This window comes from Chenopodium album, chromosome 14 (assembly GCF_948465745.1).
Source record: "Chenopodium album chromosome 14, dcCheAlbu1.1, whole genome shotgun sequence".
NCBI classification, from domain to species: Eukaryota; Viridiplantae; Streptophyta; class Magnoliopsida; order Caryophyllales; family Amaranthaceae; genus Chenopodium; species Chenopodium album.
The window spans coordinates 17,973,583-17,987,738 of NC_137847.1; the positions used below are offsets into that span (position 1 = coordinate 17,973,583).

Here is a 14,156-nt window from a genome sequence, read left to right on the forward strand (position 1 = left end):
CATTGGAGATCCCTTTATATGATCATGTATGAATGTGAATGTGAATGAATGCATTTTTATTACGGCCGCGCCTCAATGTGAGGTTGCCTACGTATCCGTTAGGAATCAGGTCAAACGTAGCTCTAGCCGAACCTCGCACAAGTGTGTGTATACCTCAAAGAGGTCTTTTAAGGGTTGTAACGTGGTTAGGCTAAAGGTCGAAGAAGAAGGGGATAAAGGCTCAAGACCCTAGATTAGCCCCCAAGGTGTGAAATTTTGCTTTTGAATCTTAGTATTTGTATGCTTGAGGTTTCTCACTTTTGAACTCTCTTTTGTTTATATCTTTGCTCTCTCTTTTTTGCTTTTTCATTTTTTTTTTTATTTTGATAAGTGTGGGCAATCCCGATCATGCGGTCTATCACTCACTTGGCATTCATGTTTCTCAGGCACGGTACCGAGCACTCGATAAGAGACACAATCTGAGACGTGTTCATATCAAAGACATGTTTATATCAATGACATTGGTGCCCTTTTGCACACCTTTTTTTTTTAATTTTTTGCTTTTTTGAATTTTTTGTAAAATCACTCAAGCTTTTATTTGTAAATTGCATAAGTTGCACACCATCCCATCCCAAGGTTGGGTAGATGTGGGTTGAAAAAAGAAAGGTCTATCGTTAGACGAGGCTCAAAGCGTTTTTATCAAGAAAGGATTGTATTTTTGAAAGGTAAACATGATATGATATGGCTACACGGGGTGCCTCAAATCATTGGTATACCTTGTGCTTAGTCCGGCATAAATTTTTATTTTTTATTTTTTATTTTATTTTTTTATAAGATGCAATGCAATGATCATATGCAAGGAAATAAATGCTCATTTTATTTAAAAAGTGAAGGATAAAAATCAAACTTTAAGAAATAAATCTAAGGAGGATGAAGGGTGCCTATGTTAGACTTATTGGGGAAGGATGAATAGAAGAAAGAAGCAGAGGTCATGAAATCTTGTCATTGAAGCCGCCTCGTGTCTTGTGCTTCATCACTCGGTCTTTTTGCCAGCTGGTAGGAATGGAAACTTATTTGCATCGATGAGGTCTTGAATGAGATTTCGAAACTTGCAACATTGATTTGTAGTATGACCGTTGCCTTGATGGTACTTGCAATAGGAGTCTGGATTCCATTCGGGTGTTCTCCTTTCAAGAGGAGGATCTTGCATAAGGCCAATTGGTGTGATGAGTCCCTTAGCAAGGAGTCGATCAAAGGCGATATTATAGCTCATCCCAATTGGGGTGAACTTTCTTTCTTGTTCTTTTGCCTTTAAGGTCTTTTTATCGATGCAACTTCCATTCTGATAGGAAGAAACGGAAGAAGGATTGTCGTCCTTCCTGCTCTTGCTATCATTATTATTGATTTTGACCTTCTTGTCGCTTGGAGAAATACGAAGGCAATTTGAATCAAGAAGGTCTTGAGTTCGGTCTTTGAGGGTGAAGCACTCTTCAGTGGTGTGACCATGGCCTCTATGATATTTGCAATAGGAGTTTGGATCCCAGTTGGGAAGCCGTTTCTCAGGTGGTGGGTCTTGGCTTGGACCAATGGGATGAATGAGACCCTGACCGTGAAAATGTTCGAAGGCTTCACTATAAGTCAATCCTATTGGTGTGTATTCTTTAATGGTCTGTTTTACCTGTGGTTTAGGAGCATTGAATTTTCCTTTAAGTTCTTGATGGGAAGAAAAAGAAGGAAGATACCTGTCCTTTTCATTCTTATGGTCTTGGTGATGGTAGCGTTGTTCGATGACTAATATCTGACTTGCTAGGCCTTCCACCATATTCAAGAGCATGTCGATGATATCTTGCAGTTTTCGAACGTCTTCTTTTAGACTTGTCGAGTTTTTCTTGGTATCATCTAAGAAATTTTCTTCATCCTCCTCAATCATGGTCACTTCATCGATAGAGGTTATATAGCCAGCCTCGATCAAGGGCTCACCTATAGGTGTGATAAGGGGCGAAGGATCGAAGAATGTTTGATCTTCTGCGATGGCTAGAATCTCGGAAGTTTTATTGTTATCAATCAGGTCTTGAATAGCTTCTTTGAGTTTCCAACACTCCTCAATGTCGTGACCCTTTCCTTGATGATATTTGCAGTGTTTGTTAGGATCCCACTTAGGTGGCCTAGCTTCTGGAACTGGGTCTTTGATGGTTCATATGGGCATGACTAGCCCTTTGTGGTGTAGCTTTTCGAAAGCTATCTCGTAACTCATACCAAGTGGAGTGAACACTCTTTTCGACCTTTGGATTCGTTGTTTAGAGGTGTTTGTAGCATGTACTTCATTAATGGGAGAGGAAGAAAAAGGATGGTCGTTCTTCTTTCCTTTCGCATTATTAACTTTCAAAAGGTCGTCTTCGATATCAATTCCTATGTCAAAGACAGTCTTGAAAGAATCTAAGTTGTGTTGGTATTTTAAGTGCTTTGAATATTTTTCTTGGAGGTTCTTGATGAACATCCTTACAGACTCCTTTTTAGTAGGAATTTCTACCATCCTAGCAGAAGTTTCCCTCCACTTGTTGAAGAAGGAAGTAAATCCTTTGTTTCTTTTTGTTTTAACATCTCAAGCTCCCTATGGTCAGTTTCAATTTGAATATTGCACTTATATCTATCTATGAAAGCGTTTATTATGGAATCCCAAGAAGAGGTATTCTCTTTTTCAAGGGAAAAGAACCATTGTTGACAAACGGTTTCTAAAGATAGTGAGAACAAAGAATGAAAAACCTTCCTATCAATCCCCTTAATGTTCATTACTGTTTCAAAAGCTCTTAAATGGAAATAGGGGTTGTCAGTTGGCTTGAACTTAGGGATGTCATTGGCATTGAACTTCTGCGGAAGAAGTTCCTTGTCCACTGAGACCCCTTGTGAGCTAATCTCTTGAAACTTATAGTCATTGAAGAGCTTGCTCAAGCTTTCCTCCATTCGCTCCATCTGTTGTTGTTTCGCAGGGTCATTGACTTGAAGAGCAATAGTCTTCATCATCTCAGTTAAATTGGCTAAGTTTTGCCTAAATTCATTGACTTCTTCCTGAGACGCAATTTTCTTTTTAGCTCTTCTTCTTTGTCGAATCGGTTTATCAAAAAGTAGTACTTGGATGAAAGTGTTGTCCTTGATTAATCGCCCTTCTCTCCTTGACCAAGTGCTATGGAAAGGGAAGTTAGGGATACTTTTTGTTAATTATATTTGATTTATTAACGTCCGTACTTATCAGATTTAATCCCTTTGAAACACTTGTTTTAATCCAAATAGAATTCTATATTTTCTAAAAAATATAATTATTAATCCTAATTCCACTAGAACTCAAAATAACCTTTTAGATTATTCTAGAAAATTAAAGTCAATCCTAATATTTTTTAGGAATATTAATTAATGGGCCATTTACTAGATCATTGGGCCATATAAAACCATTTCAGGCCCAATTTAGTATTTTGGCCATAACTTCCTCATTATTCATCGGAATTGGGCTTATAATATATCATTGGAAAGCTCTTTGCGAGCTCAATCCAACTACACCATTATTAGACCCTTATCATGGACCAAAATAAATTGGACTGGACATTTTCATAAATACAGTTCATTTTCGAAAACAGAAAGAAGTATTTTTTTTATTAAAACAACCACATCACCAGACTTTTCACACTTTCACTTCGTTCGATAATCGATGATGTGAAAGGTATTCATCACCGGGTTTGGGGAGACACAATTAGGTGTCTACATAAACATTTATGTACCCCTCTAGAAAATCCCTTAGTTTTCCAATATTTTAATTAAAAGAAAATGATTAATATTTTTTTTTTAAAAAAAACTCTATTATTTAACGAGGTAATAATATGTCTTAATAGAAATTAAACCATGTATGTAGCAAAAAGGTATCATAATCCATACTGTAGTCACTCCCCTACATTTGATTAAACATTGCATTTGGCTACAAATCTACAATAATTAGGAAAAAAGATTTCTTGACCAAAAAAAAAAAAAAAAAAATTAGGGAAAAAGATTTTCTACTGTAGACACCCAAATGTGTCTCCCCAAAACCAAACCCAGTGATGAATACCTTTCACGTCATTTGATTGTCGAACGAAGTGAAAGTGTGGAAAGTCTAGTGATGTGGATGTTTTTATTAAAATATCTTTCTTTCTGTTTTTGAAAACATTTCTTTTCTTACACTCTATTTATGAAAATAGCCAGTTCAATTTAGTTTGGTCTATGATAAGGGTCTAATAATAGTGTAGTTGGATTGGGCACGAAAAGAGCTTTCCAACGATATATTATAAGCCCAATTCCGATGAATAATGAGGAAGTTATGGCCTAAATACTAAATTGGGCCCGAAATGAGTTTTTTATGTGGCCCAATGATCTAGAGGAGGGTCTATTAATTATTATTCCTAAAGTTATTAGGATTGATTTTAATCTTCTATAATATCTAGAAGGTTCTTTGAAATTCTAATGGAATTAGGATTGATAATTATTACTTTAAAGAGTTTTATTTGGAATAAAATAAGTGTTTTATGATAAACCTGATTTTAATTTGATAAACACGGAATTTCCTGCTTAATCATATTAAGAAGAGGATTCCGCGTACAAGGCTCGTTTTACCTTTTAATTAGCACCAAACGACAGAGTTTGTCGCTTGGCGCTAATGTTTGTCGCCTGGCGCTGATCCTATCGCCTGGCTCTAATGTCTGTCGCCTGGCGCTGATGTCTGTCCCCTGGCGCTGATGTCTGTCCCCTGGCGCTAATCCTGTCGCCTAGCACTTATGTTTGTCGCCTGGCGCTAATCCTGTCGCCTGGCGCTGATGTCTGTCGCTTGACGACAGATGCCAGTTTTATTCCGTAGAGAACTTGAAATATTTTCTATCGTTTTCGGACTATTTTTCTATAAATAGGGGTCGTATTTCCTCGTTTTCATTCATTAACAATCATCATCTCTCTCTCTCTAAAGCTAGTAGCTTTCTCTCTCTTCTAAACCATCCCTAATACAAAATTCCACATTCACGAGTTCTAGAAACACCTAGCTAAGTTCGAAGTTGCCTTCGCCCTAAACGTGAAAGGTTGATAATTTCTGAGGGTTTGGTCCCAAATCTCTATTTCAATTATTTAATTTAATTATTTATTATTTTTCCTTGAAGTTACTACTGCGTGTATTTTGTTATTAGAAAGAGATACGAGGCATCGAAGTAAGTAATTTAATTGTTGATATAGAAATCATGCTTAGATTATTTTGATTCCTAGTATCATGTTAGGATGTTTTATCACTTCCTAATATCATGTTTAGGGTAATAACTAATATTTCTAATATCATGCATGTTTTCATGATGCTTCCTATTCTTTCTAATATCATGTTAGGGATGAAGCTTTGATTTTTATTATTTGGTGACATGTTAGGGTTTGTTATTAATCTTGTTTGTATCATGCCTAGGATATTGCTGTTATTATTTTGCTTTATTGAGAATATTATTATGATGATGATTGTTATTATTATGTTGCTTGATATTATATTATTATTTGTTATTGCTTGATCACGCCCTCTCTTGCAGTTTTAAAGGGAATTTGTACTTGTAATCACGCTTAATAAGATAATTAATAATCTTGTTTAGGCTAATATGATTATAATTCAAGCGATTGCCAATAATAGATTTGTTTGTGCATTAAATTCAACCAACATAGATTAAACAGGTTTAGGGTTAACCTATTGATTGTATGTTAGTCAGAAAGCGCACATGAATATGAGAAGAATAAAGTAGAGGCCTATTATTAGGGCAGGTTCAATCTCTTTTAGGTTGGATTTGTACCTTCATCCCCGGATACCCAGTCATGGTTCCAGACCTATGGAGTTAGCGATCTCATGGATTGTGAAGGGGTGTAACCTTCACCCTGTGAATGGTTTACAAGTTCCTAAAACTTGTTGGCGACTCTTTTACTCTAACTTCCTTCCCTTTGGACACCACCATGCTTAAGTGTATGATCACAGTGGGGCTCAAGTGTGGGATGCTTGAAATTATTCCCTACATCTACACACTAATAATACAACTCGATTATGGAGTAACTACTATCTACCACATGAAACACCTACAAAATGTGACATTGGTGACCCTACTAGCCATGCTTGTATGATCTCTAACTTAACACATACGTAAACAACGACGCTTCAAATTTTGATCTATATATCACTCATTTTTAAATACTTGTATACATTCCAAATCTTTCATGCTTTATTACTCCCTTCTAAAATCTCTAGTTGAAGGTGGCAATAATGGCGGGAGCTCGAGTTTTTATGGAAGTCGGGAATGACGGTGTTGCCCTAGTCACTTTCTCAAACCCTCCGGTTAATGCTTTGGAAACTAGAAGTTACATACTCAATCTCTAAATATATTTATATATTTTCCAAATATATTTAATTCGTTTTAATATTTGAATTGAACTAACTCTAATTTCTAAATGGGTAATGATTTTTAATTGGTGATTTTGACGTAGCAAGTTTGAAATTGAAAGAAATATATGATGAAGTTATAAGGAGAAGTGATGTCAAAGCCATTGTAATAACTGGTAAGTAGCTATATATAGTACTCCATAATTGAGCTAAATTATTAGTGTGTAGAAAATATTTATAATATGTACAAGTAGACTTAAGGTTTTTATTTAACTTAATCATGGAGTGCTCCATTACATTCATGATCATATTAGTCATACACAGTAATCAAGCATAAACTTGATAGAATTGGTGAGAAAACTGTAATTGTTTGGGAGTTTGGGGATCAGATTTTTTTACCTCGTTTCCCTCTACTCTCAAGAGTGTTGTCCTGCGTATCTCTGAATTTATTAGACATTAGTCATATAAGATATGAGTACATATAAATTACCACTCATATTCTCATTTCAGGTGTGAACGGAAAGTTTTCAAGCGGATTTGACCTCAAGTTTATTAAGCTAGTGCAAGAGATAGGTAAAACTACATACTTTGCTTACGAATTTATTTTCATTTATATTAGCAATAATTTAGCATATTAGTTATAAAATTGATTATGATACGATATACATGGGTACTTGGTTATATATAGGGGATTTATCTATATTGCCGAAAAGCTTTGCTACTCAATTGATCAACATGATCAAAGGTCTTTGCTCAAAACCAACCTTATAATCATTTTTTAGTTCTAAATTTGTGGACTTGTGGTTAATAATTGCAATAGTACATGTATAATACTTATGATATTTGCAATAAAAACGTTGATTCATTTATCTTAGGTTCACCAAAGCCGTTTGTTGCTGCCTTACAAGGATTTGCTCATGGAAGTGGCTTACAATTAGCTATGGTACGTGCCATTTTTCGACATCGATTAATTACGGTAGCTTTGGTTTGTATCATACACAGTTGAAATCTATATTACCCTAATTACTAAAGGCCTATAATTGTATAAAATTGTGACATTATTATGTCATAATAGTATAAAATTTTGACTATCTAGTTCATTTTATGGTATAACTAAGAGCCTATTATTCAAAAAAAAAAAAAAAAAAAAAAAAAAAATATAACTAAGAGCCTTTTTTTATTTTTTTGATAGTTTTTCAAGTGTTAACATACTTTAGCAAGATTCATGACTTTCATTATTTATTGTCTGAATTATTAATTAGCTATCTAAATGAATTTAAAATTAGGTAATTAGTTCATAGACTTTCATTTACTGACTTATTAATTAGCGGCTTTCTATGTGAGTTTAATTAGGATAGTTGATAGAGTAATTTGTGTGAAATAATAAGTAAGAAATCAAAGAACAAAAATAAGAAAAAAGAAGAGGAGACACAAGTTTTTACGTGGTTCGGTCAATGTGACCTACTCCACGGGCAGGGACGATCATTCAATCTCTTTCACTATAGTAATGATAGTACAAGATACATCAATTAAGACTACGAAATCGATTGCATCCATTAATTTGCACCTTCAATTTAACCTCATCAATTATTAAACACCTTCTTATGCATGCATGCTGCACCTTCATCGATCACCCTTTTCACTTCAACTTGTTATCAACTGATCGTCCTCGCCGATGGCCGTTTCAACAATTCATCTTGATCGTATGTGAGTGGTTTTTGTAGCAACCAACTACTTGATTCTTCAGTCCTCTAAAATCTTTATTAAGCTTTCCCTTTTGATTTCTTTGACTTCTTAATGTTGTAGGTTGTGTAGGAAGATCATTCAAACCAATCAAACATATTTTCTTTCTTCCATTTTCATATTTCTTGTATCCTTGTTGCAAGTTCCGCTTTGTATTTTCCAACTTCTTGGAATATGACGTGTCATCCAAGGAAATAAGTTTAGGTAGTGATGATGACAAAGGTTGTTGTTTGAAATTTTCACGATTCAACTCTTGAAGATGAACCCTATCAACCCCTTTCACACCCACATTGTCGAGGAGAACTTTCATCTCTTTGCCTTTTCCATGACGACGTTGATGATTTGTTGGCGGTTGCGAAATTGGTAACGAAGACTGCCGTGATACCTCGTGATCAAGAACACTATTTACTGTTGTCTTACCCAAACTAACAACTTCGTTTATTCTTTGCTCCATTGAAACACCACTAACCACTTCCCATATTTCCTCTAAACTATCGAATTTCCTAGACGTCCCCCCCCCCCACAAAGCAGCTAAGTCCATAGTCGTTTCTTCCATGGATATTTCACGTAAAATTTAAAAAGTTAATTTCACCTCAAAGACAGAAAAAGAATTCACGAATAATTTTCTCTCCAAGCTAAGACTTCTCACTAATAATGAGTGATAATAATATGTAGATAGTTAGTTAATGGTTTAAGAAGTATTTATAACAAGAGGAAAATAATAATTGTTGATGTAATAGGGTTATGCAGTCGTAAAACAGATTTTATGGATTAGATTTTAGTAAATTATTATCTCATGGTAGATTATATTGTGTAGGATAGAATAATAATCATTTAAAATGTATGGATTACGATCCAATGTGCACCGCCCTAGCTAAGTCTAACATCTAATAATTCTTTTTTACCAAAAAAAAAAAAAACATCTTTTGCAGCTTGTTTGGATGGAGGAAAATGGAGGGAAGGGAAGGGGAGGGAAAGGAAGAGATGAGTTTTCCTCCATTTGGATAGCAAAAATAGGAGGTGAGGGAATTGGGAGGAAGAGAAATGGAAGGAAATAATTTCCTTCCACAATTAAGAAACAAATCTTTCCAAATTAGAGAAGATTTGGAAGGAAAACATGCTTTAATAATCTCCAGCACATTCTGTTCGTTTGTTACCTCTAACACAAGCCGTGATCTTCCACCGCAAACATCCAAACCATTCTTCGTCTTTTGTTTTTCAAAATTGATTTTAAACTATAAAAAATCAATTTCTGGTTTGAGATACATGATTTCTGGTTTTGATTTACACAAAATCGATTTTTCATGAAATCCGATTTTTAATTTCATGAATCAAGTTTCACAAAATTGATTTTGATCTTCAAAAATTGATTTTCTGAAAATAAAAAAAAAGGTTTTGATACTTAGAAACCAATTTCCTGAATATACGATTTCTTTTTCTAATACCAACATTCAGAAAATTTTGTTTTGATTTTCGAAAATTAAATTTCAGAAATTTTGGTTTTAATTTGGCAAAAATCAATCAGAAATTTTGTTTTGGAAAATCGACAATGAAGAAAATTTGCTTTCCAGAATTTCTTATTTTGGAAAATTTGGTTTTAATTTAGCAAATTCCCTCACTCTCTCTTCCTTCATTTTCTTTGTTATCCAAATGAGGGATTTCCCTTCCTTCACCCCTCCCCTTCCTTCACCTCCCCTTCCTTCATCTTCCTTCCCCTCCCTTTCCTTCCAAAAGTTCTATCCAAACACAGCCTTAATACCCAATCAGCAAAATTAAACTTAAATAATTTTGGAAAGTAAAAGAATTAAGAAAGAATGTTACTCCGTAAGAATTATCTCAATGGGAGGAAAATTCAAGAAAGCGTTGAGGACTTGATAAAATATTAAATTAAAGTTATGGTAGGTTAATTACTTTGGATATAAGTAACTAATTAGTTTTTATTACAAAAAAAGTAACCCATTATTTTGAGTATTTTTTTTAAAATAATAAAATTAATTTTTTATTGATCAACTAATAAATGAATAATTTATATTTAATATCCCGTAAAAAAAAATGATTTAAACTTAATGCAAAATATTAAATACTTGAGCCATTTCCCTAAATAATGCTACCAAAAGATCTAATTCCACATATAGTATCATTTTTTTACAAATTCCCACTAGACTGTCCATGTCACCGGTTCAAGCTTTTTTTTTTTTTATATTTTTTTACGGTTTTTGGTGATTCATATCCAAATGTCGAGGGTCCAACATAGGTAGTTAAGGTGAAATGAAAAGTTTGATAATTTATAAAATGCAAGACCAACAAGTATTACTCCATTTTTTTTTGTTTTTCCACTTTTATATGGCATACTTTACTTGTTATTACATGGATGTTCATTACAACCTACAAGAGAGTCCATGTGATGTAGTACAGAGGGAAACTAAATTAAATTTGGGTGATTTGGGATTTTGAACGGCCAAAAGTTACTATCGAAAAGGAAATGAAACAATAATTTTTAAGCATCATAAGGATGTGGAAAACTAAGTAAGGAATTAACATGAAGCATTGATTAATATATCACAATAGGCTGACTTAAGACCAGAGCCGTAATAAACCCATTGCCAAATTGAAAGACTCATCATTCAAACCAAACTCAATTCAAATAACGTGCTTGTCACCTATAAGAACCATGAAGTTAAGGGGATATGATAGTGTCCATAAAACAATAGCAGAAGAGCAGAATGACCCAAATTACAAAATTTAAAAAGTCATGCTACTTTTAAGCTTACAAATCACTGAAATTACTATTTCTAGGCATTCATCAAACAACTTCTAATCTCAACAAAACAAGGATCCAATATTTTGCAACATAGTTAACCTAAGCCTCAATTGCAGCAAACAAACTTTTCACTTTAAAACAATGATCCACATATATGCACCAAAACTTGTTTTCCACAGGAATTAGGATGCAACGAACATGTTACTTAAGAACCTTCACCCTTGGATCCATGTATTGATCTTCCAACAATAGTTATGGGAATGCTGTAAATTTACTAGTTCTTTCAATCTCTTGTAAATAACAATGACACTCTCAAGGTGAATTCATAGTTCTTCCACAAATCACATCCACTAAGTTTTGAACTTGAACCACAAATCTGGCCGTGTATCAGTAATAACAGACTTTAACTTCACATGTATGATGAGAATTGTAAGAGACCTAAACTAAGATACAAGCCAATTTACCTCAGGTTCAGACCATAAGTCTAAAGCACAATCCTTTGAAGTGTGTTCACATATGTGTAACTTGAAAAACATACAAATAGTTTCAAGAAAGAAAAGGAATAAAAATAAATAAATAAATAAAATAACCTAATGATCACTAAGGCCCTCAACTAAGGCACGGTAGATTAAGCAATGAAAAGTAAAAGTAGCCTTGGCCAGAATAATTGGAAGATCGTAAATAAGGAGGGGTGTGAATGCACAAAGTCATGGCTTTTGAGTTATTAACGGGAGAAAAAAAAGTCAAAGGGAGGACAATATTTCAATCATATGAAAGGAACATTTCTAGGATACTCTGAAGCTCAACAGAAGAAGAAAAGAAGTTAGAACACCTACCAAACCCACTGGCTTGCGTGTTTGCGCCATTGCATGAAAGCTCTTAAAAGGATGCTCATTCAGTAGACAGAAAGATTTCCTACCAGGGAAACACCAAGCCATAAAGATGGACAACTAGATATCTACTGGTCCACTATACTTCTGCAATACACTGCTACTATCCTGGGAACAGCAGTGAGGGGGAAAAGATTACAAATGCTAACAAGATACATTGTCAATAGATAAATTTTAAGAATTTTTTTGTACCAGTTCCCATGCTTCAAAACTATTTTTCTGAGAATCAAGTGGAACCTTTTTGTTTCAGCACAAAGAAATCATTAATTTAAAGAGTTTAATAAATCATTCATCCACTAAAAGTCTTAAACAACTAAAAGTTTTGGACTGAAGAAAAGAAGAAGATAAGCTAAGCCCAATGTCAAGTGAACAAATGACGCAACTGCACCATATAGAATATGTTTTTAACTCAAAGTGACAGACAAAAGAACACATGGTACACCATCCATGTATCAAAACAAGCATTGACAATTAGGAAACAAAACATGGAATAATGTGCAGCTCACTGTTCAGATGTGGAATAGTAAATTATACAACAAGATTGCATTAAACACAAAAGATCAAGGATGCTGAATATGATAGAGATGGAAAATCAACCAAAATGGCCATCAGAGAACAAAATCAGGATTTACAGGTGGTAGATAGTCACCTTATTCTGAAATACACATCTCGGTGATTACAATGCCTAGAAACTCCATAACTATCAAAAGTAATTACCTGAAAATATCACCGAGAGATGAATTGAGAATAACAGCACTGAAGATGTAGTACAATTATTTCCTTACAAAAATGCCAGATGACACAAATTGTAAACAGAAAGATTCTAACATTTATTTTCAATAATACTAGCTAGAAGATATATGCTCAACAACTAATGTTCTAAAAAAATACAAAGACACAAATGATAGAAACATGAATCTCACCAAATGAATGCTATGAGATCTGATGTTATCTTCAACAATTTTTGCAATTAAAGTGTGGTTCCACACGTTGCCAAACTCATCCTAGTCATAGCAAGAAGATGCTATAACATTTGAGAGTACCATTTAGCTGTACTACTATAAATTCAAAATATTAAGATACTTTTTCTTTTCAAACCTGAAGCTCTGGATGGTCAAGGACAATCACTTGCTTCAGAGGAACCTGCACAAAGAGAATGATATCAAGCTCACATAATATGTTCTTAGACAAAGTCTACACCAGTAAAGAAACAACCATGCTCATGAAGTAAAATTTTATCAATGCAATTCCATTCATCCTTTACGGATAAACAGGCCTGTGCCACACCCGTCAGAACCGTCCACTTTATACGACCAAGGAGATTCCACCTCAAAACCATATGGCAATAAGGGGAGTAGCCCCTTAGCCTTATAAAGTGGACACAACTTTCTTATTTCTTCAATGTGGGATACACATCTCAATACAAACTCTCATTTATAAACTCAACCAATGTGGGACAACACACCGCTCACATGTGGGTTTTCTCATGGGCTCAACATTTACAAAGTTATCACCAACTATCAACATTAGATGCAATATGACATCCTTGCCTCTAATGGATACACCATTATGAAGTCAAATCATAAATATATGCAAACAATAACAAGGAGGCAGAAAACTTTTTCAGGTTCATCTAGGTAGCAACTCACAGATAGGATAGCAATAAGCCAAACACAATATATCACCTTTAACATAGAGCAAGCCTTGTAGAGCTCATATGTCCTAATTTTTCCCATCCCATCAACATTACCTATATATATGAAAAAGGTAAATTGTAACTCTGTACAAGAAAAGGATGAAATTGAATACGAAATATTGAATTCTATTACAAAGTGGGAATCCTTTGTGGAAGCGATCATTGCCTCACGTACTTGTGGCGACATTAACTTCGTTCTTGTTTGGCTACCATATTGGGTTTGTTTGAGATCATCGTAGCTTTGTTTATTTACTTGTTACATGAATGAAAAGTTGAACTCTTGTGATTACTCTTGAAATTCCTTTTTGGGAAAGAGTTATGAATGAACCACTTGAAAGTATTTCTATGGATCTTGGTTTCAAATGCACCACTTTGGTAGAAGGTGATACATGTGAAATTGAAAGTTGTATATCATTTTGAGTCATTATACTCTGTAATTTAATGCTATTTGTTTTAAATGAAGGTCTTGTGGTGAGTACATGCCTTGGGGGGCGCCTTTGTTGGATGTGTTTTTAGTTGATGGTTTTGGACGTCGTAGAGCTTTTCAGCTATCTGCTCTTCTAATGATAATAGGTGCTTCTATGAGGTAGTTTTTTTGTTTTTTTTCCTTGGCTAATTCTCCATATTGATTGTTGTTAAGAACCCTGACTTGTAATCCTTGTAGTACTAGATCATGTT

General features: G+C 34.3%; 1 protein-coding gene and 1 pseudogene across 1 annotated transcript; one reads left to right on the forward strand and one right to left on the reverse strand.

The window, feature by feature from the left end:
• Nucleotides 1-6,271: 6,271 nt before the first annotated feature.
• Nucleotides 6,272-7,394, forward strand: LOC145577863 (peroxisomal fatty acid beta-oxidation multifunctional protein-like). Its single transcript, XM_081635293.1, has 4 exons — nt 6,272-6,365; nt 6,493-6,564; nt 6,899-6,961; nt 7,264-7,394. Exons 1-4 carry the CDS (start codon nt 6,272-6,274, stop codon nt 7,392-7,394), a joined length of 360 nt encoding a protein of 119 aa, XP_081491419.1.
• A 3,982-nt stretch (nt 7,395-11,376) lies between these two features.
• Nucleotides 11,377-13,665, reverse strand: LOC145577864 (uncharacterized; annotated as a pseudogene).
• Nucleotides 13,666-14,156: the final 491 nt, after the last annotated feature.

What these genes read in the sequence shown, in the direction of transcription:
- LOC145577863 (XM_081635293.1), top strand. Translation starts at nt 6,272, where the DNA reads ATGGCGGGAGCTCGAGTTTTTATGGAAGTCGGGAATGACGGTGTTGCC. An exon ending in TAATGCTTTGGAAACTAGAA is followed by an intron (nt 6,366 to 6,492) that starts GTTACATACTCA and finishes ATTTTGACGTAG; the next exon opens with CAAGTTTGAAATTGAAAGAA. An exon ending in CAAAGCCATTGTAATAACTG is followed by an intron (nt 6,565 to 6,898) that starts GTAAGTAGCTAT and finishes TTCTCATTTCAG; the next exon opens with GTGTGAACGGAAAGTTTTCA.